The 23,158-nt window shown below is 58.5% G+C and overlaps 6 protein-coding genes across 6 annotated transcripts; 4 read left to right on the top strand and 2 right to left on the bottom strand.

Moving 5' to 3' along the window:
* Positions 1-4,092: 4,092 nt before the first annotated feature.
* On the top strand, positions 4,093-9,111 carry THITE_2112905 (uncharacterized protein). Its single transcript, XM_003651972.1, has 3 exons — positions 4,093-5,119; positions 5,264-6,203; positions 6,283-9,111. Exons 1-3 carry the CDS (start codon positions 4,562-4,564, stop codon positions 8,973-8,975), a joined length of 4,191 nt encoding a protein of 1,396 aa, XP_003652020.1. The 5' UTR covers positions 4,093-4,561; the 3' UTR covers positions 8,976-9,111.
* Positions 9,112-10,230: 1,119 nt separating this feature from the next.
* Positions 10,231-11,252, bottom strand: THITE_2112901 (uncharacterized protein). The gene is made up of 2 exons (XM_003651971.1): positions 11,097-11,252; positions 10,231-11,027 (listed from the first exon to the last, which is right to left on the bottom strand). The coding sequence occupies exons 1-2, from the start codon at positions 11,159-11,161 to the stop codon at positions 10,313-10,315; spliced, it is 780 nt and encodes a 259-aa protein (XP_003652019.1). The 5' UTR covers positions 11,162-11,252; the 3' UTR covers positions 10,231-10,312.
* Positions 11,253-11,559: 307 nt separating this feature from the next.
* On the top strand, positions 11,560-12,697 carry THITE_56072 (40S ribosomal protein S27). The gene is made up of 3 exons (XM_003651970.1): positions 11,560-11,674; positions 11,922-11,984; positions 12,040-12,697. Exons 1-3 carry the CDS (start codon positions 11,672-11,674, stop codon positions 12,220-12,222), a joined length of 249 nt encoding a protein of 82 aa, XP_003652018.1. The 5' UTR covers positions 11,560-11,671; the 3' UTR covers positions 12,223-12,697.
* A 788-nt stretch (positions 12,698-13,485) lies between these two features.
* On the top strand, positions 13,486-14,864 carry THITE_2112897 (uncharacterized protein; the record flags this gene model as incomplete). Its single annotated transcript, XM_003651969.1, has 1 exon — positions 13,486-14,864. A coding segment is annotated over exon 1 (962 nt), but the record flags the coding sequence as incomplete, so codon positions are not given.
* Positions 14,865-15,163: 299 nt separating this feature from the next.
* On the bottom strand, positions 15,164-16,898 carry THITE_33902 (uncharacterized protein; the record flags this gene model as incomplete). The annotated part of the gene is made up of 3 exons (XM_003651968.1): positions 15,164-15,672; positions 15,763-16,511; positions 16,648-16,898. 3 exons carry the CDS (start codon positions 16,896-16,898, stop codon positions 15,164-15,166), a joined length of 1,509 nt encoding a protein of 502 aa, XP_003652016.1.
* A 433-nt stretch (positions 16,899-17,331) lies between these two features.
* THITE_2112890 (uncharacterized protein) lies at positions 17,332-19,646 on the top strand. The gene is made up of 3 exons (XM_003651967.1): positions 17,332-18,449; positions 18,511-18,680; positions 18,744-19,646. The coding sequence occupies exons 1-3, from the start codon at positions 17,498-17,500 to the stop codon at positions 19,365-19,367; spliced, it is 1,746 nt and encodes a 581-aa protein (XP_003652015.1). The 5' UTR covers positions 17,332-17,497; the 3' UTR covers positions 19,368-19,646.
* The last annotated feature ends 3,512 nt before the right edge of the window (positions 19,647-23,158 follow it).

The following is a 23,158-nucleotide window of genomic DNA, read 5'->3' as shown; positions in this document are numbered from 1 at the left end:
CCAGGCCCCTCGGCTGTGGTAGCGAGCGGGTAGCAGGCCATGTTGGTTCCGGCCTCGATGAGCCATAGGTCGCCCTTTACAGTGGAGCTGTTTATCAGGCCGCCCATCACATAGATATCGCCCTCTTTAGACGATACCGAATTGACGGCGGCGCCGTATCTGGGGAACGGACTCGGTTGTGACGAGGTGTAGGTGAGCCTCCGTTGCGACCACGGGTACAGCGAGGCATTGGGGTTGGCGGCCAATTGCTGAGGCGCGCCATTGCGAAACTGCAGGTTCCAGTCGTCAGCACGTATATCTGCGCGGAAACGAAAAGGATTGTGGGAGGCTGGCGCAGAACAGCAAAACGAACCTGGGGATCGCCGGGTTGTTGTTGTTGCATCTGCGGCGGACGCTGTTGTGGTTGCTGGTCCAGACTCTGCCCGCGCTGGCGAGGATAGCCCTGGTCTGGGCTGCCCATGCTGCCGTCGTTATCTATCGAATTGACACTACCGGTGGGCGTTGATCGCGAGCCCTTCTCGTCCCTCACGCGCGCGGCGGCGCTCCCGGCCCCCGGCGTGGACACCGGTGGCCCATCCCGGCTCGTGAGCCCCCGGTCCTGATGCTTCTTCGACTTGAACAGAAAGGCCATAGCGAATCAATGGCGTCGCTCACCAGGCTACAGCGTCGTCGGGATGTGGTCGGCGGCAGAGGGACGGAGCGACGTTGAGGTGGACGATCTGCCGGCGGCCGGATCTCGAGCAGGGCAGGTGCGGGTCCCTTAATTGACACAGGAGGCGGCGTCGCACACCACAACCAAACGGGATTGTGCAGCGGTTTTGTGCTGCTGAGTGTGGGCCGGCGCAGACACCGCTGGGCTGGCGATAGTGTCAAGAGTTGACGCTCGAGAGTGAGAGTTGGAAGAGCGTTGGTGCTCGTGGGTGGAGTCGGTTGGAGGACGAAGTTTGGTAAGGTATGGAGGTTTGGACAACCTCCTGTCCTTTTTTTTTCTCTAATGAGGGGGCTTCCTTGTCAGCCACCGCTGCGTCCCCTAACGAGAACGAGAAGCGCCTGCGGAAAGCGTCACAAGGAAAGCAAACACATGCGACAGCGGCGTGGCGTAAGATGCATCACTGCCTGTGAATGCAGTCGTTTCAGATGTCTCTGACGACTGCAGTTCAGCAGACTTGGTCGATGCAAATGTCCAAACCTTCCATTTGCGCTGGGTTGGGAAATGGGACCAAGCTGCGCGCAGCCAAGGGCGCCCGGGCCGTGCAGCGAGCGATGTAAGTTAGTGGAGACTTCACTACAACCACAGCACCTACACTAAAGTTGCAGACCAAGGGGATCAGGTTGGAGAGAAGAGCCGGTGGGACCTCGTCGCGGACGCCAAGCGGAGCACACCACATGCACCTCCGCGCCTTGCAGCAGCTGGGCAGCCAGCCAATCACAAGCAGCCACTGGCTCCAGGCTCCCAGCTTGGGAAGCCAGGCTCCGTCTGGGTTCGCTACACTCCAACCCTTGTTTGTTTGTTAGTTTGGTACTTAGAGTGGATCACCATCATCATGGGCAGATTGATTGGTTGAGTTGGCTAGCGTGGCTGATTTTGGTCGATTCTGGGACAGCAGGGTGTGAAGTGCCGGAGCCAGTTAATGGAGCAGGGGGGGTAAAAAGCCAAATTTTGGTTGGCTGCAAGCCCCTGTTAAAAGTGGGGCGAAGAACCAAGCTAACAAACAAACAAGGGTCGGAGTGTATAAAAGGGGCTTGTCAGGGGTTTGGCTCTTTCCTCCTCCACAGCCCATGTGAGAACAACCACCAAGTCGACAACGTGGCAGACACAGTGCTCACACAGTATGCACTCAACTGCAGCCTGGCGCAGGCGTGAGGGAGGCTTGCTCCGCTCAAAAATCTCACGCGCTGATTGACTCTCTATTCATGGAGCCGATCCTCCTCGGGCAGACGCCTCTGAAGTGCCGCTGCGCGCTCCGGGACGGCCGGCTGTGACAATCTCAACGGTTCCTCTGGTTTTCCCGTCCTGCGGTTACAACTTGCACGAATTTGCCAACTTGAGCCGGCCAAGAAAAGAAAACAGCTCGTTTGATCGCTGCAAGTAGCGCATCCTTGCCGCTGCAACTCTTGAGCTGCAGTGCAACCACCACACATACAGATCAGGACCGTACACCACATACTTAGGCACAGAGAGGGCATGAATTTGTTGTTGGGGACGGTTGTTAGCAGAGCATACATGCCGAGATCTTCATGTTGACGTGTGAGAATAGTTAGCCGGATAACTACCTCAGAGGCAGGTGGCTCTCTCATGGCCATCGCCCTCCTCTGTCATTTGCAGCGCTGGATCCGGTGCCGAAAAGGACGTGTGCTTCGCTCATCCATGCAGATCTTCGCTGGTTGTGGCGTCTACCGGGTGTGTAAGGTGCCTTTACCTGCGTACCTTGCCGAGAGAGTATGTCAGAAAGGTACGGAGACAGTGTCGCAAGGGAACACTTCATTGAATTCGAGTGTTCTCCATCCTGTCATACACTACACTTAGACACAATCGTGTAAGGTTATCTCGTACGGCGGCTTGTCGGGCAACTTGCTCAAACGCTGCATCGATAGGCTCATAGGGAGCTTGTATACGTTACACTTGGCGGAACACGGCGCGGCGCTCCTTTCGGCCTGGCTGTTTCATGTTTCTTAGCGAACTGTCCATTACATATTGATCAATCCCATTTGGCCGGGCTCCTCTCCCAAGAGCAACCTAGGCATGTACTCCGAACATGGACAATCCTTATCTCAGCCCTCAGACCTCTTTCATTGCGTTCTCTGTTTTCCTGGCCTACGGCCAGGAGAGGGCTGCCAAGACGTAATCCCATACTAGTTTGTATGTAACACTGTCGCGCTAGCCCTTTCTAGAACCTGGCCCACTTTTTACAGAGAACGCCTTTGAAAGAGGTCTGAGGACAAAATTCCAGAATCGGGGGGGTTGGGCACGGTTTTGTATGGGAGCCGTAAAAAGGTGATTCAATCACTCGCCAATATCTCCACTACCACATGTCGCATCGCGAAGGCAATTACAGTCTGAGGATCGCCATTGATAGGAGATTCTAATGAGCCTATTTTTGTATATAGAGCTGCAGTATCTTCCTAGATGGTAACTGCCAACGTAAATCCTTGGGTTGGGCACGCCTTTCTTTCTAGTCGATGACCCCCCTTCAACTTCCATACCACTGCGTTAAACTCGATCAAATTTGATAGCGACGTTGCCCAGCTCTAGGCGATCCTTAGAGCCTGTTTTTCCGCCCCCTGATCAGACCTTTTGGCTGAACCCTAGCCCGGAGGGTGTGGAAAATGGCCTATAACGAGCTTGATCGCGGGCATCCTGGGCTTGCGGGCATCCTTCTGGGTAATGCGGGCATCTTCCTGGGTTTACGAGCATCCTGGGCTTGCGGGCATCCTCCTGGGTAACGCGGGTATCTTCCTGGGTTCGCGGGCATCTTGGCCAACGCGGGCATCTTCCTGCGTTCGTAGGCATCCTGGCCAACGTGGGCATCCTAGGTTCGCGGGCATCTTCCTGGGTTCGTAGGCATCCTGGCCAACGCGGGCATCTTCCTGGGTGCGCGGGCATCTTCCTGGGTACGCGGGCATCTTCCTGGGCACCGTTAGAAAGCGTATTATCTGGCTATTGCGGATCAACTTACAGCTTGCCAATCTACCTCGATTTGATGGCGTTGTGGCCGTCAGCGTAATTCGCCTTGCTTGTTGCGTGCCCTGATCGGGTCAAATCGCGAATTTTGACCTCAGACCAGTATGGGCTCAAATTGCAATGGGCGCTCTGATTGGCTGTTGGCAGTGTAGTGGGGCAGTGGTGCAGGCTAAGCCGGTTTGAGGCTGCGCAGCGGGCCAATACAGCCCAATACTGGTCTGAGGTCTGAGATAAAGTACGGGAGCTGTCTCGAGTTTGTTTTTTTAAGACTTTGGGTTGCGGTCTCTCACGTGCGCAACCACGCCTTGGCTAGTGGCAGCTTCCCGATGAGGCTGAGTTGACGCCGGCTTACCCGCCTGCCCCCTTGGCGGGGTGTCGCTCCACCTGACTTTCCCGGGTACTTGCGGGAGGGCGGTGAAGCTGAGTGCAGCGAGCCAAGAATGCGCGCAAGGCTCCAGGGCCTCAACCACAGGACCACGAGTCCACGACCGGCGTCGAGGCCGTCTACGCGGACCGTGCATTTCGGGTGAAGCACCCATTGCCGGACACATAACTCTTAGACACATTGTGCTCCCGAGTCGATCACTCGGCCTGTGTTCCTATTTTTCAATTTTCCGGCGTTTTAGACGCGAACAGCGGTGCGTAGTGACGGTGCCAACTAACAACTACCGGCCTATTCATTATTCACTCATTGCCACTGTCCCTGCCGCTGCCGCTGGCCCCGTCGACCTTGACGTGAACCACTTCAATCTTGCGCCAGAACGGCTTGTCGACTCGGCTCGGCTTCGGACAAGCAACGAACGAACCATTGTGCTTCACTCCCGATTTGTTGTCGACCACTTTTTGGATCATGGTTGTTCGCCGCCGCTAGCCTGCGCCATGTCTGCAGTTTCCCTCGACGTGCCGCGACCCGGTCAGTTCGGCCGAGCCAAGAGCGCAGCCCAGGTCCCGCGGACCGCCGCTCTTGCAATGTCGGCTGCGTCGTCTCCTGCACGCCATCCCGGCTCCTTCTCGCGCCAGACGACCCAGGCGGTATCGCAACTACAGGCCCAGTACGCCGAGGCATCGGCGTCTGCATCGGCGGCGCATCAAAACGGTCCCATGCGCTCCGCGTCTCCCGCCTTCGCTCCCCCGAAGCCCGGGCCGCCGCTTCCCAACGGGAGGCAAAGGGCCGCATCGCCTGGTCCTTCCTCGCGACGACCCTCGAGCGCGCCGGGAGACAGAGAGGTTATTTCCGACAGCGGACATACCGACGAGAGCGACCACGTCGCCGTCGCGCGACCCGCTAAACCGCCACTGCTCCGCTCCAAGAGCGAGCACGCCGTGCGCCACGATGCGACCGGTTCCGATCCCGATGAGGAATACTACGACTTGGGTGCTCGGCATGGCTTTGAGGATCATTATCTGTCCGAGGACATCATCGCCCAGCTTGCGAACGTAAGTGCTGTCTCTGTTCCGACTGGCCGGCTCGAGCACGTGGTCTGGGCATCCATCCCGTCTTCATGAGACATTGAATCCGCTGCTTTCGTGCACCATCCATTCGCGGCGTGGTTGAGACGAGTTGCGGCTGACGCTTTTTAGAACTGGTACATGTATTTCACCGACAAGCGGCACGAAACAACAGGCAAGCCGAAGACGCCTGCGTTTGAACTTCAGGACTGGCGAATGCGTGATCGACTTAAGACGGTCTCAGCAGCCATCGCCGTATGCCTGAACATCGGTGTTGAGCCCCCTGACCAATTGCGCACAACGCCCGGCGCAAAGCTCGAGGCCTGGCAAGACCCCACTGTCCCCCCGGTGGGCAAGGCGCTCGAGAATATCGGCAAGTCGCTTCAGACGCAGTATGAGACTTTGGCCTTCCGAACCCGCTACAAGCAGTACCTGGACCCGTCCATCGAGGAAACCAAGAAATTCTGCATATCTCTGCGCCGGAATGCGAAGGACGAGCGGGTGCTCTTCCATTACAATGGCCACGGAGTCCCGAAGCCGACTGCTTCCGGCGAGATCTGGGTTTTCAACAAAAACTACACCCAGTACATTCCCGTGTCGCTATACGATCTTCAGCACTGGCTGCAGGCGCCCACCATCTTTGTGTGGGACTGCTCCGAGGCGGGCAATATCCTCAAGAACTACCACAAGTTTGTCGAGAAGCATGAGCAGGAGGAAGAAGAGCAGACCGTCAGGGATCCCAACCACGAGAAGCTGAACTACCGCCCTTACATCCATCTCGCGGCTTGCGACTCCAAGGAGAACCTCCCGACGAATCCTCTTCTCCCGGCGGATCTCTTTACCTGTTGCTTGACCACACCGATCGAGATGGCCCTGTGGTTCTTCGTTCTGCAGAATCCGCTGAAGACCGACATCACGCCCGAGAGAGCGAGGAAGCTTCCCGGGAAGCTCCAGGAACGACGGACGCCCCTGGGAGAGCTAAATTGGATTTTCACGGCCATTACCGACACCATCGCCTGGACGACTCTGCCCCGACCTTTATTCCGGAAGTTCTTCCGTCAGGACCTGATGGGTAAGCCTGGCCATCGTCATGGGCTGTCTTGATTGATTTCCCGTCGAGTCTACGCATTGCTGACTACCGCCCCGTCCAGTGGCCGCCCTGTTCCGCAACTTCCTCCTTGCTCAGCGTATCATGCCCGTCTACGGCTGCAGACCCCAGTCCTACCCTGAGCTGCCAGATACCCGCCGGCACCCGCTCTGGGAGAGCTGGGACCTCGCCGTTGACATGGCATTAGCGCAGCTCCCCATGCTGGAGAGGAAGGAAACCGAGGGCATCCCGTACGAATACGTCAACTCGACCTTCTTCACCGAACAGCTCACGGCTTTCGAGATCTACTTGACTAGAGGCGACGCAGTCTCGCAAAAGCCCCCTGAGCAGCTCCCCGTGGTCCTCCAAGTCCTCCTCAGCCAGCAACATCGGCTCCGGGCCTTGATCCTTTTGGGCAGATTCCTTGACCTCGGGCCATGGGCGGTGCAGCTAGCATTGAGTATAGGCATCTTCCCTTATGTGCTGAAGCTGCTGCAATCGGCTGCACAAGAGCTCAAGCCGGTCATGGTTTTCATCTGGACCCGTATCCTCGCCGTTGACATCTCCTGCCAACAGGACCTGATCAAGGACAACGGCTACACCTATTTCGCTGCCATCATGAAGCCGCAAGAGACCTTCCCCGTCGTCGGCGTCGTGGTTCTGGACGAGCACAAGGCCATGTGCGCCTTCATCCTCGCGATGCTGTGCAAGGGCTTCAAGCCTGGTCAGATCGTCTGCAACTCGACCGACATCATGACCTACTGCCTGCATCATATTGAGCATCCCGAGAACCCCCTGCTCCGGCAATGGTCGTGCCTCTGCATCAGCCAGCTCTGGCAGAATCTCGCGGATGCGAAGTGGCGAGGCATCCGGGAGAACGCGCATCACAAGCTCTCCTACCTGATCAAGGACCCGTGCCCCGAAGTTCGCGCCGCCATGGCGCACGCCATGACCACCTTCCTCGGCATTCCCGATCTCACCGATGAGGTGGCCAGAATCGAAGAGGGCATCGCCTGGGCCATGCTTGAGCTCGCCACAGACGGGAGCCCGATCGTCCGGAAGGAGCTCCTCGTCTTTTTCTCGCATTTCGTGCTCCGCTACGAGAGCAAGTTCTTGGTCGCAGCCTACGAGCAGCTCTTGGAGGAGAGGGAGTACCAACTCTTCCCCCCGCCAGAGGATGGCCTGGACCACAAGATGGGATTGCACTATGCGAGGCGCGAGAACCGCGAGAGAGATGGCACCATCAAGCCTACTGCGTTCGGTGTGGCGCACGACTCCGTGTTTGCAGCATGCCTGAAGCACATCAACATCTTGAGCGTGGATCCGCATCCTGAGGTGCAGAGGGACGCCACCATCATCCTGGACTATATCCACCACGCACTGCTGCACTCTCCTCTTGGTCCACGGGCGCAGAATCTCATGGACGAGATCCTCCGACGCGCTAGAAAAGTGTCGAGGGGTGACATGAGCCAAAGGACCAGCGTGGCTGGTACGCGCACTGCAGTGGCTCAGCCGATGCCATCGCCAGGCCTCCTGAAGCGGACCGCAAGTTATCTCTTCGGGCCGCTGGCGCTGATGGGCGTGCTGGACGGTTCCTCCAGTGCGCCCACCCCTCCGGCTACTCCCGGGTTGCACCGGACATTCTCTCAACGGAGTCGCAGAGGCCCCGGTCTTGAGGACGCTCCCCCGGAGCAGCACGACCAGGCCGCACCTCCGTCGAACTACCATATCGCAAATGAGCCGCTGTGCGCCGGCTACAAAGAACGCCAGCTGAAGGAAGTGCCCACCCTTCCCTTGGTGAGCACCTTCTTGGACTGGTCGACCGAGTACTTCCGGGAGCCTCAGATGAAGGCGCCCGAAGCCGAAGAGCCCGGCAGCAACGAATATAATGAACGGCTGTGGCGGCGGGGCCGGAACGAAGCCATCCTCAGAGAGACGCAGCCGCAGAAAACCCATGCTAGGACGCACAAGTGGAACAGCCAGGCCGGCGTGATCATCACTGGCTCCCAGCCGTCAAAGATGACTTTCCACCAATTCGAAAACCACGTCGCTGTGGCGGACGACGGTAACACCGTGACAGTCTGGGATTGGAAGAACAACACCCGGAAGAGCCGCTTCTCCAACGGCAACCCGGAGGGGTCCAAGATCTCCGACATGAGGTTCATCAACGAGGATGACCAGGCCCTCCTCATGACGGGTTCCTCAGACGGCGTGATTCGCGTCTATCACAACTACGACAGCGACACGGACGTGGAACTCGCGTCCTCGTGGCGCGCGCTCACCCACATGGTCCCCTCCAACGTCAACTCCGGCATGGTCTTCGACTGGCAACAGGTCAACGGTCAGGTGCTGGTGGCCGGCGACGAGCGAGTCATACGGATCTGGAACGCGGGCCACGAGATGTGCACCCACGAGATCCCCGCGCGGTCGGGCTCCTGCGTGACGTCGCTGACGTCGGACCAGATGACGGGCAACATCTTTGTCGCCGGGTTCGGCGACGGCGCCATCCGCGTCTTCGACACTCGCCTGCGGCCACAGGAGAGCATGGTCCGCAAGTGGAAGGACGAGAGCAGACAGTGGGTGCGCTCGGTGCACATGCAGCGCGGCGGCCAGCGCGAGCTCCTCTCCGCTAGCCGCAACGGCAAGGTCCACCTCTGGGACATCCGCATGGACCAGCCCCTGAAGACGTTCCAGACGACCAAGGACGTGCTGCGCACTGCAAGCACCCACGAGCATCTCCCCGTGTTTGCAATGTAAGTGGCTTGTCTCTCACCCCGCCCCTTTTTTCCCGTCACCCCTCCCCCAACAGACCGAAGGCTGACCATGTTACTTCCTTCCGTCTACAGCGGCACCTCCGCCCACCTGGTCAAGATCTTCGACTTCGACGGGCGCGAGATCACGCGCATCGAGCCCTACTCGGGCTTCCTCCAGGGCCACAAGGCCGCCCCGCTCGCGGCCACCGCCTTCCACCCGCACCGCATGCTCCTGGGCTGTGCGGCCCGCGGCGACCATCACATCAGCCTTTATACATGCGGCAACGAGCGCGTCGGGTAATTGCGAGGCACGCGGTCATCCAGTGCCGCCTCTCTTTTGATTATAGCTTTAATTCAGCGGATCAAACTGGCTTTTCTGTTAATCCTTGGAGGGGTTGCTTTGGCGTCTTGGTGGGGTGGACATTAATTTCAGGTTCCAGGCGGAAGGCATTGATGATGGCGTTTTTTTTTTTTTTTTTTTTTTTTTTTTTTTTTTTTTTTTTTTTTTTTTTGGAGTTCGTCCTTTTCTTCTCTGAGCGGGAACAAGACATCGGCTTGGGGGGGCGCATCGCTTGGTTGGTTCAACTAGTTGGGTTTGGAAGAGAGAGTAGAATCTCTTTTTTATGGTTTAGTTTGATTGTTGCAGAGCCGTTCTGCGCTAATATAATACACACCAAGGTTATTGTTAGCCGAGGTCTACGTGGGCGAGACGTTGCTTGTTGGATTCTGTGTTGAAATCTGCGCCGGGGATGATGATGCTGCAAGGAGTGGCATTGAGCGCCTCTCAGGGGTCGCCATTGCGTGTGACTTCGAGGGACAAAGCAACTGAATGACTGGTCTTATTCTGTATGTGTAGTTATCAAGGGTGTCGAGACCAGCATCGATCCTGAGCAAACTATGCAGTTTCGGTGATGTTCTAGTCCACGATGCTCTTTGAGCTTCTCTGTCGACGCGGCGCAAATTGGCCGTCTCGAGGCGCACAAAGCTGCCCCCTCATACAGCCCACGGTACTCTAGACAGCCGGGGTGGCCACAAGGCTTGCCAATATCCTGTTCCCGGAGAGCGCTCTCCGACAACTGGAACGAGTTCTCCGGCGCTTGGGGCGGCTGGACGAGCTGGAAGATCGACCGGGCCTAGCCTCGGCTCGTGGCTTTCTTCTTCGAACCGGTCGGTCCATTGTTCCATCGGAAGGGGGAGAGAGCCCTAAGAAGGCCCAAACCGATGACACGACGGTCTGTTCGCTCTGCTCGTCCTCTCACTGGCTGGTCTTTCGGACCAAGCTCTTGATCCCGCGCGGTTTGCTCTCACCGAGTGACTCACCCGCCGAACCAACGAGGCCTTTCAATCCCAATCATCGTCGTCATCATTCCGTTTCACCGCATCCCTACTGCTTCTGACCGCCCTTCTCGCACCTTGCTTACCCTCCTCCTCGGCATCCTCCGCTTCCCTCCTCCGCTTGAGCACCCGCATGTCGTCCTCCTTGACAGCACCCACCTCGACCAGGATCTTATCCAGATCCAGCATGCTCATTCGCGCGCCGCCCACCGTCGCCAGCGTGACAACTTGCTTGACGATGTCGCCCTTGTTGTAGACCAGGATCGTCGGGCAGTTGCGCTCCGGGTAGTTCTCGATGGCGCGGTTGGCGGGCATCTCGCAGAACTTGACGTCGCCGTACTCGCGCGCCGCCTGCCGCCAGAGCTGCGACAGCACGCGCGACTCGACGTTGCCGTGCGCCGAGGTCAGGTTGACGAGCACGGGCCCGTCCTGCGACGCCTCGGTCACCTCGCGCTGGTACTCGGGCTTGGAGATCGGGTAGACCGACCCGTGGACCGACTTCTTCTGCAGCGCGGACAGCTCCCGCAGGCGCTTCTGGCGGTACTGTTCGAGGAAGGTCTCGTCTTCTTCGTCCTCGAGCTCGGACAGGTCGGAGAGGTCTTTGCCTTCGAGGCGGTTCTCGTGCGCGAGCCGGCGTGCTTCGAGGATGGCTTCTTCGATGAGCGGGGTCGGGGAGGGCGGCTTCTCGGGGATGATGCCGTGTTTGCGGAGGATGTCATTCCTGTGAGTTGTACATAAAACTGTTAGCATCAGCATCATTGAGGACGGGGTGCGGCCGGGGCGGTCTTACCATTCGGTGTCGGCGTTGGGGTCGTCAACGGGGACCGCAATCCGCTGATCTGCTGGCGCCGCCATTCTAACCAAGGCTTCGTCGGAGCTAGAATCGAGGGTGCTCCTGACCGTATGATTCAGTGATTTCTGGATGCGTTCACGCTGGCTCCGTAAATCGCCCTTAGCCACATCCGCGCCTGTTTTCTGGTCCCTGATGCTGCTGCCTGAAGGTGTCGCCGCAGCCTTCACATCCTCCAGGCAGCGGACATGTCCCGCGAACAGCCCCTCCTCCCCCAGCTTGCAGCCCCGCTGGAGTGCCCGGAGAGTTGGCCCCGCTTTGACTCTCAATTACAAGGGTAAGCCATCTCTGATTGGTCACGCGAGCAAGCCCTAACAGAGAGTGTCCGAGGCTAGCCAATTTTGCCTTTCGCTCCTCACAGACCCAAAATTTGCCTCTTCGAACTTTCGTTCCCGCTGGGCCTCTGAAAATCCCCTCCGCAACCATCAACGAGCATAAGTCTGCCGCTAAACCCATCCAGATTTCATCAATCAAGCGCACGCTCGTCATTTCGACATACGGAATAATTAGTCAAGATGGTAAGAAGCTGAATCTCTGCCAGTTTTGCGCACTCCTGCACGTCCGAGTCCCGCCCTCCGAGGTCACGAGGATTGCATCAACTTTACGCCGGGGAAGAGGTGGAATTTGGTGCAGAGCGTCGGGCGGTTTGGCAGCGCCGCAAAGTGCAAGGAATTGTGACGCGGATCGTTGGGCGACTGGGACATCGGCGGGATGGATGGAACTAGATGGGTTTTCGGGCGTAATGCTGACGGAACGGTTCTCCAGGTTCTCGCCGTTGATCTCCTCAACCCCAGCCCGGCCGCCGAGGCCCGCAAGCACAAGCTCAAGGTAACGCCGACCAGCATCTTGATCAGTCGCCCGTTCAGAGGCTAACGAGCGGCAGACCCTTGTGCCTGCTCCCCGCTCCTTCTTCATGGACGTCAAGTGCCCCGGCTGCTTCACCATCACCACCGTCTTTTCCCACGCCCAGACCGTCGTCATCTGCCAGGGCTGCACGACGGTCCTCTGCCAGCCGACCGGTGGCAAGGCCAGACTCACTGAGGGCTGCTCGTTCCGGAGGAAGTAAGCGGTTCGCTCGCGGCTGTTTTCTTTCTCTGGGAATCACGGGCATGGTAATGGGATCATCTCGGTATCTGCAAGGCCGGTTCGAGCCGGGCGTCTAGACACTTTACTCTCGATCGTCAAATGAATCTCGTTTGCGGATAGAAGATGGATTCGCCAAAAATCACCCCGCACAGCAACCCTGGGATGGCGTTTGGGGGTCCGGATATCTAGCATCATCGACTTCTCCCGGCTTTTTTTCTCCGCGATCTGCGTTTTCCGACGTTCGTCTTTTGCTGTACAGGCAGGTGATACTGCATGGGAGGATCGGTGGCAGAGGCATTTTCACAAGTGTCCAGACGGACTTGCCACGGGCGGGTGGCGGGCTGCTGAACGCGAGGATGTGGAGAGCTGAGGACCGCCGAGGGCCTCGGTGGAGCGGCAAGGAAAAAGGGGGGACGGTGTGGTTTACGACAAATTGACGAGATTGCATGTCCATGCCCATGCGCTGCCACCTGATGTGAGGGACTCGCTGTCGAGTGCTGGCTGAGCCGCAACCTCCTGCCCCCTGGCCACCCCGTCCATCATAAGCAACGACAGAAATCCAGCTGTGAAACTCGAAATCGATCCTTCGGATCATGGCTGTAAATCCCGTATCCACTGGTTTGGCGCCACGAAGCTCATCGCTACTACCGAAACATTATGGGGGGAAGTTGGCCTGGCAGAGCGGCGTATTTTTGGATTGTGTTTCATGCAAGCAAGGCCAACTCGGGGCCGAAGCCAGTGGCTGACACTTGCCGATGCTCTGCTGGCCAATTCAAAGCTTTCTCTCTACCGGGCAGCGAAGAAGTGAGATGTTTCATGCACGCATGCGGCCAGGCCATTCAGTTCCCTGCATACTTTATAAAGCACACCTCAGCCAGATAGCCGGGTCGTTCACGCTGTGGGGTTCTATGCAGCCCAGAGTCGGAGGAGCTGGAGCAGCTGCAATGTTTTGTTTCACAAAAGCCTGGCGATTCCCTGGGCGTGCCGTGCTGGTCTCGGCATTGCTGGCTCTCGACCGAAGACAACAATACGCTTAAATGGGCAAATCCGCGGTCTCATTCATAAAGGGTCCCCGACCTTTGTTGAACACTGGGACAACGCTTGAACACCGGAAGCTCAAATGCGGTTCCGGCTCCACTCCCAATCCCCCGTTTCAATTGAACCAACGCCGGTCTTGGATAGCGCGAGTTATTCCCAGCCACAAAACCGGCCAATCAAACGCGAGAAGATCGCAATTAACGCGTCAAAACGCGGTCGCGACTGCAACACAGCCCACCACCTGATCGAGTCCCAGCCTCTTCATTGTTCTCATTTCCCACCCCAACAAAGCCAAGCACACTCAACTTCCGCGATAACCCCAGCCAAATCCGCAACTTCACTTGGTCTCGGAATCACTGAGCACAACATCGACGTTACAAGCGCTGATTGTTGTTCCCAACGGAAGACGAAATGTCGGGCCCTCGCACAAAGCGGCAGTTCGCCGGGGCAGCCAGCGATCCCTCACAGCGCCAGATCACATCCTTCTTCAAAACCACATCATCGACGTCCACTAGCGATGGTGCCAGGGGGGCCTCCAAGCAGTCCACCTCCCGTGGCCCCGCTCTCCCTCCTCAAGTCCAAACGGATCTCCTGACCGTCGGCATGCGAGTCCGCAAGGCCGTTCCCGAGGGTTACAAGACGGGCAGCGAGTACGGCGCCTTCACACTCTGGGCCGAGAACCACAACGGCAGCGCCACGAACCCCTCCCGCCCAGCTTCCTCCGTACGCAGCACAACAACATACTATTCCCCCGCCATGCGCGAGCTCGAGCCCTTCTGCGGGATCAACAAAGTCGGCGGGCTCGCCTTCCAGCCCGCCTACACCGCCCACCCCCGCACCGACCAAGCCAGCTCCGACGCCATGCCCGACTTGACGAGCAGCCAAGACACCGTCTCCAGCAACGGAAGCTTCCGTTCCCCCTCATTCTCCCCGGCCACGCTTCCCCTCAACATCACCACCACCGCCGCCGGCGGCCCCGTCTCGCTCCCCACCCGCAAGCGCTTCTTCACCTCGGAAGAGGACGAAGACGACGACCCCGCGAGCAACCCGCTCCAGCACGCCGGTCCGTTCCGCCTCAGCAGCGACAACAGCCCGCCGACGCGCTGGCTGGACGAGGAAATCTCGCCGCGCAGCCTGGCGCCGCCGCCGGGGGTGTGGGAGAACGCGCGGGTGCTGGCCGTGCCGCGGCGGCCGCGGCATCTCCGGAAGGGCGGCGAGGCCGAGGCCGAGGCCGAGGAGCAGGAGAATGTGATGAATATCATGGCTGTCGTGCAGGGTAGTCAGGGGGTTGTTGATGGTGGGGGGAGTGATTTTGAGGAGGCGAGTTTTCTCGACTACGGGGGCCTGATGGCGGACGGGAGGATGGATGTTGAGTGAGCAAGTGCTGGGATATGCTCGGAGGTTTACTGGGAGACGCAATGGGTAGTAGCGGGGCGGTTTCTGCATTGCCATTTGTTACGGCGTTCATGGATGGGGTGATGGGTCTGCGTTAACCAGGTGTGGTCTGCTCTGGCTGGGAGGGACGGATGTTGCATTATACCATGGTTTAGGAGGCACGATTCCGATATTGGCTTGCCTACGTTTGTCTTTTTTCAGAAGGATCGGCGTTTAGCAAGAAGGGTTATCATTCACAGCGATCATCTGGGGTTCAAGGAGGCAGAATAATGCCATTCTAATTATTGTTCTCATTCCACCGTATCTGCGCATCTGAAGCGCAAGCTGACGAAGTCGACGGGTAAAAAAAAACCACTGACAGACTGGCTCTGCAAAAGGCCTCAGCCCCAACTAATATGGAACGATATCTGCGTCGACATGGCACAAAAGTGAAGCGCAAATCCGCACCGCCACCGGACCATGCGCACCAATATGAAGGGGCAGCAGTTTTACAGCGCAGGAAACGGGTCCCGAAACTCGAGCAGGTCCCGCTGCCCGTACAACTCACCGGCCACGGTCAGGATCATGTTCAGCGTCGCGTGCACGTTGGCCTGCGCGCGCGCCGCGTCGTCGAACACGGTGTTGTCGTCGGCATCGTCCTCGCCCCCGCCCTGCTCGCGCTCCGGCTGCTCGTCGGCGCCGGCATCCGCATCCGCATCGGCATCCGCCTGCTGCGTCTCGGGGACGGCCTCGAGCCGCGCCAGGAGCCGCGCCTTGGCGGCGGCGATGTCGGCTTCGATGGCCTTGTTTTCGGCGGCTGCGGAGGCCGGCGGGTCGTCGTCGTCGGTGACTTCGCCTTCGTCGAGGTCCATGTCTATTTCTCCTTCTTCTTTTTCTTCTTCCTTTTCTTCTTCCTTTGCTTCTTCCTTTGCTTCTTCCTGATCGCCGTTCCCATCAGTGGCGGAGGTAGTGGTAACGTGTGGTTCGGACTCCGCCGCGGCGCCGGCGGAGCGAGGTTCTCCGTCCCCATTCTCCCCCACCGCAGCAATGGTCCCATTTCCAGCCCAGCCCCCGTCGTCATCATCCACCACCATCTCTCCTATAAAACCCGCCTCCCCTTCATCATCATCCTCTGCCTCCTCCCCCTCGAGATCCCCCTCAACCGCCTCCCTCAGAGCCTCGGCCTGTGCCATGCTAATCATCATCAGCACCGCCCGCTTGCCCAGCTCCCGCACCCAGCCGACCTCGGCGTAGGTCATCTCGCCGCGGTCCGGCAGCCGCGCCAGCAGCGCCCAGAGCCAGCGGCTCGTGCGCTCACGCAGCTCGTGCCCGCGCCGGAGGAACTTGCCGGCGAGCAGCACGCGCAGCAGCCTCAGCACGGCGCGCCGGTCCAGCGCGGCGACCTGCACGGGCAGCGGGTCCGTGTGGCGCAGGCGCCGACTCCAGACGCGGAAGGTCCAGGAGCGCGGGCCGAAGGCGCCCACCTCCGTGCCGTGGTCGGGCGGCAGGGCCGCGACGAGGTGCGGTGGCGGGGTGCGGTGGAGGAGGGCGCGGAGAGAGAGGAATTGGGCGGTGAGGGAGGCGTAATAGGTTTTGCGCAGAGCCGCCTTGTTTCGAGCGAGGCGGTCTGCATCTTGGGAAGCCGAGTCGTCGATATCAGAGGGTTCGGGAGAGGAAGACTCGGATGGGGTTGAGGGCGCCGCTGTGTAGGCGCCGTCGTGGTAGTACCCGCGGGAGTCGCCGACGCCGTCATCGTAGATGCTGCGGTCGACGTCGCTGGCGGCTTGAAGATGGGGAGGTAGTTGCGGGCCGGCTTTAGGCGCCACCAGAACGTGCGGGACGTTGCTTGCTTCTTGTCTATGAGATACTTACCATTAGCTTACCATGTATGGCTTTGATGTGCGACATGGTCGGCTGAGGAAGAAGGGGGAGAGTGGTTTAGCAGATGTTGGACGAAGATGATGGCGGATTCGGGAAAAAGGATAAGGCTTACCGGACGGCTCGTAGATAGGCAAGCGCCTCGTCATGTTCTTCGAATTCCAGGTCGTCGTCTGTTAATTGCGCGGGTTCGTCGTCGTCGAGGCCCGGGAAGGCGACGCGTTGACCGTAGGTCGGGTCGGCTTTGCTCTCGGCTTGCCTCAACTTCGAGCCCTGCTGCTCGCGTCGCCGTTTGTTGGAGGAGGACAAAGATAGATCATCGTTGTCATCGGCCGTAAGGTCACTGTAGTCGCGTTTTGAGCCCATGATGTGGCGTAGGTCCCAAGAGTGTGCCAATGGGACCGATCGCGTCGGTTGCCTGGCTCTCATTTTCATAATCTGTCTAGTAACTTATAAAAATTCGCTATAAAGAATGTTTGCTTATCCGGTTTACTATCGATAACACTTAAACCTATGGTAACCTCACAATGCGCCTATGGTAGTTCATGACAGTGTCCGACACGCAGAAATGAGCTGGTCTCCCGCAAAAGGAAGCTTCTTCCATACCTACATTGCCGCTGTTTCAGTCAGTCCTCCGATGCTTTTCACCACCGCCTGATCGAGGCCCAACCATCATGTTATCACCATACCGAGGTCCTGCGATGCTCAATCCAGCTCAGGGTTAGGGCTGTGCGCGCTCGGAGGCTCCGCTGATAAGACGAATCGGTGGGCTGCCCCTCGATGCCCCGCCAAAAAGACGGTTGCCCCTCAACTCCGTGTTGTGTCAGGCCGGGATCTGCTGACTCGAAAATCGACTCACACGACCGCCCAAGCCGCCAGGCACATCGCTCGCTTCAAATACAATCCAGCCAATTCTGCTGTTTGGAGTTGAAATTTACCCTTCCCATCCTTTCCAACTCTGAAAAATGGCTGAACAACCCGCGAACTCTGCGCCTCCCCCGGCCGAGACGCCTGCTGCGGCGCCGCCTGCCACGGGCGGCGAGGGCGGTACCATCTCCAAGAAAGCTGCCAAGAAGGCCGAGGCCAAGGCCAAGAAGGAGGCCGAAAAGGCGCGACGGGCCGCCGAGCAGGCAGCTGCCGCCGCCGCGTCCGCCTCCGCAGCGCAGGCCGAGGACCTCGCAAAAGACAACTACGGCCAGGAGACGCACGAGACGAAGCTGTCGGCTGACGCCATGGAGATCAACCTGAAGACGCTTGGCGATGAGCACGTGGGCAAGAAGGTTGAGCTGCGCGCGTGGCTTCAGAACGCGCGCATGCAGGGCTCCAAGATGGCGTTCGTCGAGCTGCGCGAGGAGGGCAACTGGGCGATCCAGGGCGTCGTCGCCGCGAGCCCGGAGGGCACCCCTGTCAGCCGGCAGATGGTCAAGTGGGTTGGCGCCATCAACCCCGAGAGCTTTGTTGTCGTCGAGGCCACGGTGCAGAAGCCCCTCGAGCCCGTCAAGGCCTGCCGCGTCTCAAACTACGAGCTGCACATCACCAAGTGCTTCGTTCATGCTGCTGCGCCGACGGTGCTCGGCATGACACTTGCTGCGGCAAACCGACCGGTGGCCAACTTCAGCGATGAGGAGGTCCCGGTCGAACAGGGGGTAGAGAAGCTCAGCCTTGCCTCGGCCGGCGACGCGACGGGCATTCCGGCTGCGTCGATGCTCACCCACCTTGACAACATTGTCATGCACAAGCGCTCGGCTGTGCAACAAGCAATTGCTGACATTCGCTCCGAGATGAAGGAGCTGTACCGCTCCTACCTTCGGTCACATGGCTTCAAGGAGTTCGAGCCGCCCTGCCTCATCGGCGCGGCGTCCGAAGGCGGCGCCAACGTGTTCCGGCTGCCCTACTTCGAGAAGGAGGCATATCTGGGTAAGGTTACCGAGTATGCTCGAAACACCTTCCGGTACCCCACTATACTGACGCACACAAGCGCAATCGCCGCAGTTCTACAAGCAGATTGAGATCGCGGGTGGCCGAAAGCGCGTGTTCAGCGTGGGTCCCGTCTTCAGGGCTGAGAACTCAAACACGCCGAGACACATGACCGAGTTCACCGGCCTCGATATGGAGATGGAAATCAAGAAGGACTACCGCGAGGTCTTGGTATGCCCCGCCCCCCGGTTGGCTTCCTCTTTTGCTTCGCTGGTTCTTGCTAACAAACACCAGGACGTGCTGGAAGGTGTCCTCCTCCACATGTTCCGCAACATCAAGGAGCGCTGCGCCGACGAGATCGCCCTCGTCCGCTCCGTCTACCCGTCGGAGGAGTTCCTGCTCCCCGAGCCGGGTCAGGAGGTGCGGCTGACCTTCGCCGAAGGCCAGAAACTGCTGCGGGAGGAAGGCCCGGAGGAGTTCCGCAACGTCAGCGACGACGAGGACATGAGCACGCCGCAGGAGAAGGCACTGGGCGCGCTGATCCGCAAGAAGTACAACACCGACTTCTACGTGCTCGACAAGTTCCCCGAGTCGGCGCGGCCCTTCTACGCCAAGGAGGACCCGACCAACCGCAAGGTCACCAACGCGTACGACCTGTTCATGCGCGGCCAGGAGATCTGCTCCGGCGGCCAGCGCATCAACGACCCGGTCGAGCTGGAGGCCCGCATCCGCACCAAGGGCATCGACCCGGCCAGCCCGGGCATCAAGGAGTATGTCGACATCTTCAGGCAGGCGGGCGTCCCCGCGCATGGCGGCGGCGGCATTGGGCTGGACCGCGTGGTGGCGTTCTATCTCAACTTGCCGAGCATCCATCTGGCGGCCTTCTTCCCGCGTACGCCGAAGAGGCTGCTGCCGTAAAATTGGGGGTTCGGCTGCGGTTGTTGTTGTGGGAAAGAGATGTCGAAGAAGACGCGAGAGGTGTTTTCATGGGATATAGCTCCTTTGTGTGACGAGCGAGCGAGATAGAGGATACATTAGGTGCAATAGATCCTGTGTGTAGTTGTTGTGAGAGAAGAAAAAAATGGATAAAAGAAAAAGGAGAAAAGAGATGAGTGAATGAAAATATTATCCATATATCTTGGAGCAGAAGCTCAGGGGTCCATCACTTTGCTAGCATTCACGCCAAATACGTCAGGGAGCATTGAGGCACGTCTTTGGCCTCAGGAGGTGGGAACGTTGTACTCTTGCATTTTCGGCTTTTTTTTTCTCCGCAGGCCCCATAAGCAGCATGCTCAGAAAAGCTACCTATTAAACACCAAATTACCTCCTGATACTCATGGACTGGCAATCTGGTCAACGAACGATCCGAGGTTCCAAAGAGTTCACAACAGGATGCTGTCCAGGCCATTCAGTGTTTCTCTTGACTATGATAGTGTGGCAATGGACACTAGTTGATGAGCTACAGTAGAAAGAAAACGTATCAATGATCTCGGCATGGACAATGATGGCCTGTGCTGTTCAATCTTGGTAGGCATGCTACAGGGGACACTGGGCACTGCCTTGACATTATCAGAATACCGAGGGCAGAGTGAAAGGCCTCCGAGGGCGGACTGGAGTCTGGAGGTAGCCGACATTAACTTCCACTCAGGTTGATTCTCACTCCTTCCCGGAGGTGTGCCCGACCTCTGCAATAGCCCAACCGTGTGTGGCTCACAGTTGCTCTCAACCTCGTGCATACCGATAAGTGTGAGATTCGCAAACTCACATGGTTGTGTGAGCTTGGCCACATGGTGAATTTCCCGCGAGATGTTCCCACCAGATGCACCAGATGTCCGGCAGTCAGGATAGTCTCTGATCCCGTATGCCTGCCCCCGGAGAATGCATCTGCGAGGCAGGAGAGTCACGATGTTTCATTATGGAGCGGCCGTCATTCCTCTCAGCGTTTCTGTTTTCAAAGCTGTGATATAAAATCATGGACAACTCCTCATCAATAGACAAGGGCAAAGCTGGAGGAGAATGGCTGGTAGACAAAGCTAAACACACGTCTTCCCCCTTTGACAATACTCCTATTGAAGGGACATACTGCAATAGCGTTTCCCACGACAATACATCTTTTTTTAAGATAGTTGATGTGCGAATGAGGGAACCATGCCAGTATTTGATCATGAAGCCAACAGGCCGTTCCGTAATTAGTGTTTTGATATGCCCAAGGTCCTGCTCATCATCAGTACAGCCTGCACAATGCTCCAATGCACACCTGGAATTCAGTCCGGGATCAGGGGAGGGGAGGGGGATGACCAAAGTATGACATGCTACCAAGATCTGTATGAATCAAGTGTGCAAATCCCAGCCGGGAGAGCAGCCAGCCCATTGTGTCCAGAGCTCTGGCAATGTTACCCGAAGCAAGAACCGGGAAACTGCCAGCTAGTGTATGGGAACTTACTGGTCAAGATTTCACGGCCGGCGCAGTGTGGCTGGTCCTATACTTCTTCCAGGAGATCGATGCCGGGGTCGGAAAGGCTACATCTGGGCACGCCGCAGTCGAGTTCCTGGGAAAAACAACGAATGCTCACCGCGTCCTCCTTAACGACATCACATCACGGCCGTCCCATTTGACTCATCGACTCACGGGAAGTGCAGCGAAAGGCCTCGGAAGCTTCTCGGCCGGGCTCGTCCCGGCTTGCCTCCTCTGCTCTATCATTCGCGGTCTGAAGTTGTCCCGGTGAATCCCAGAGCAAATATATTAATTCCCTTCTTTCCTTCCTGTCCTCTCTTCTACGTCGCCAAGCCCTTGCCCACACACCACCTCCCTAGGTGTTGGAAGACTACTACCCCTCCTTCCACTGCAGTTAAGAGCAGCTCAATAGCTGGACCAGCTCTCTTCGAAAATTCAGGTCGAGGTGCCCTTCGCCTGTTTCTCCGCTTTTCTTCTTTCCTTTTAACACCCTCTTGCTGCCTGCTCTGATTTTTCCTCAACCGCCTCCTTCTTCTCTACAACTTCCGCTGTTTGACCGAATCTCTTGAGCTCAACACTCAACGGCGTTCGATTCAAAGACAGCATCCTTGCTCTCGTACCGGCACCTCTGCGCATGCCTCGAGCCTGAGGGTCGGAGCAGAGCGGGCGGCACGCTTTTTAACACAATTAAAACGATAAAAATCCCCAAAGGTAACGACTTTTCTCTACTCTCCATCCCTCAGGTCTCTTCCGACTTCCTCCAACGCTGTCCCCGGAGGCTTCAGCACCAGGCGCCGTGCCATCTCTGGCATCTTCTCTGCCCGCTTATCAGGTCTGGCGGCAGAGGGGAAGGGCAGTTCTCCTATCGATTCCGATTATGGCCACATGAGGCATCCAACGGCCTCAACCGCAGATGTTACTGAATCCTCGCATTGGGCAGCCGACGGTCTAACATCCAAGCAGACAGCAACCTGCCAAGATTAGGTACCGCAACTCTAACCTGCCACCCCGCAATACGCTAGGAAGGTACGCAGCTAACCAGGCACCACGTCTAGGCAGAGCAGCTACATTTATCTCTCGTTGCCACGTTTTCAAGAGCGCCGCCAAGATGCCTTCTCGCAAACGTAGGTGCAGCAGTTCCCTTATCGTTTGTTTCACCGGTCCAACCAGATCAACTGACGAATTTTCCTTTCTTTTTCCAGCAGAGGAGTTTAAGAGCGAGCCCCCCTCCACTCCGCGCCGCGTTCGCCAAACCACCCTCACCGGCCGCGTGGCCAAGTCGTCCCCTTTGACGCCGTCCCAAACCCAGACCCCCGAAACGAACAAACAGGCCTCCAAAGGCACCCCGAAATCCACCACCCGGAAATACGCCAAACTCCTCGCTATCAGCACCGTTCCTCCTATCCCTTTTCCTCCTCTCACCCCCAAGCATACTACAATCCCGGCTGGTGCCCCCGGCGGCAGCGGCAGCGGCAGCATCAACCTCAACCTTACCCCTACCACCACCACCGCCGCCACCGCCATCACGACCGCGACAGCGACCAGCCCCATCACCTCCGGGGCCGGCAATAACCCCAGCCCGACCTTTACTCCCACCACCACCGCCAGGACTGCCACCGCCAACATTGCCACAGCAGCTCCCCCAACATCCATTCCAGCCGGCCCGTCCCCGGCCAGCGCCAAGTACGGCCCCTGCCCCAAGTGCCGCACCGGCCGACGCGTGCGCAGCCGCTTCAACCCGCACGGCACGTCGCCGCACCGGGGCAAGTTCCGGTTCGTGTGCAGCAACCGCGGCGGTCTCGGCCTCGGCGGCGGCGGCGGCGGTTGTGACTACTGGGAGGTGCTGGAGCGGGATCCGCTTCAGGATCCCGGCGCGTACCGGCCCGGTCTGGGTCCTGCTCGCGGCCTGGGTCAGGGTCAGGGTCGCGCCGTGGACATGGACATGGACATGGACGTGGACATGGAGATGGAAGGGGAGATGTGGGAGGGTGGTGCTGCTGGTTTTGACGGGCATGGGCGTGGACAGGGACTGGGGCTGGGCCAGGGATTGGGACTGGGACGTGAGCATGGACTGGGTCAGGGTCAGGGCCGCGCTGCGGCGGCGGCGGCGGCGGCGGCGGCGGCCGGCAGGGACAAGACGCCGCAGCAGCGGCTGGGGTGCCCTGAGTGTATGATGGGCCAGCTGGTGCAGAAGTGCAAGGATACGTTCCGCTGGCGGGAGCGGGTGCTGGTGTGCGAGAAGGTGTGGAACGGG

Source organism: Thermothielavioides terrestris, chromosome 2 (genome assembly GCF_000226115.1).
Source record: "Thermothielavioides terrestris NRRL 8126 chromosome 2, complete sequence".
Classification (NCBI taxonomy): Eukaryota; Fungi; Ascomycota; class Sordariomycetes; order Sordariales; family Chaetomiaceae; genus Thermothielavioides; species Thermothielavioides terrestris.
This window is presented reverse-complemented; position numbering and strand designations above follow the sequence as displayed.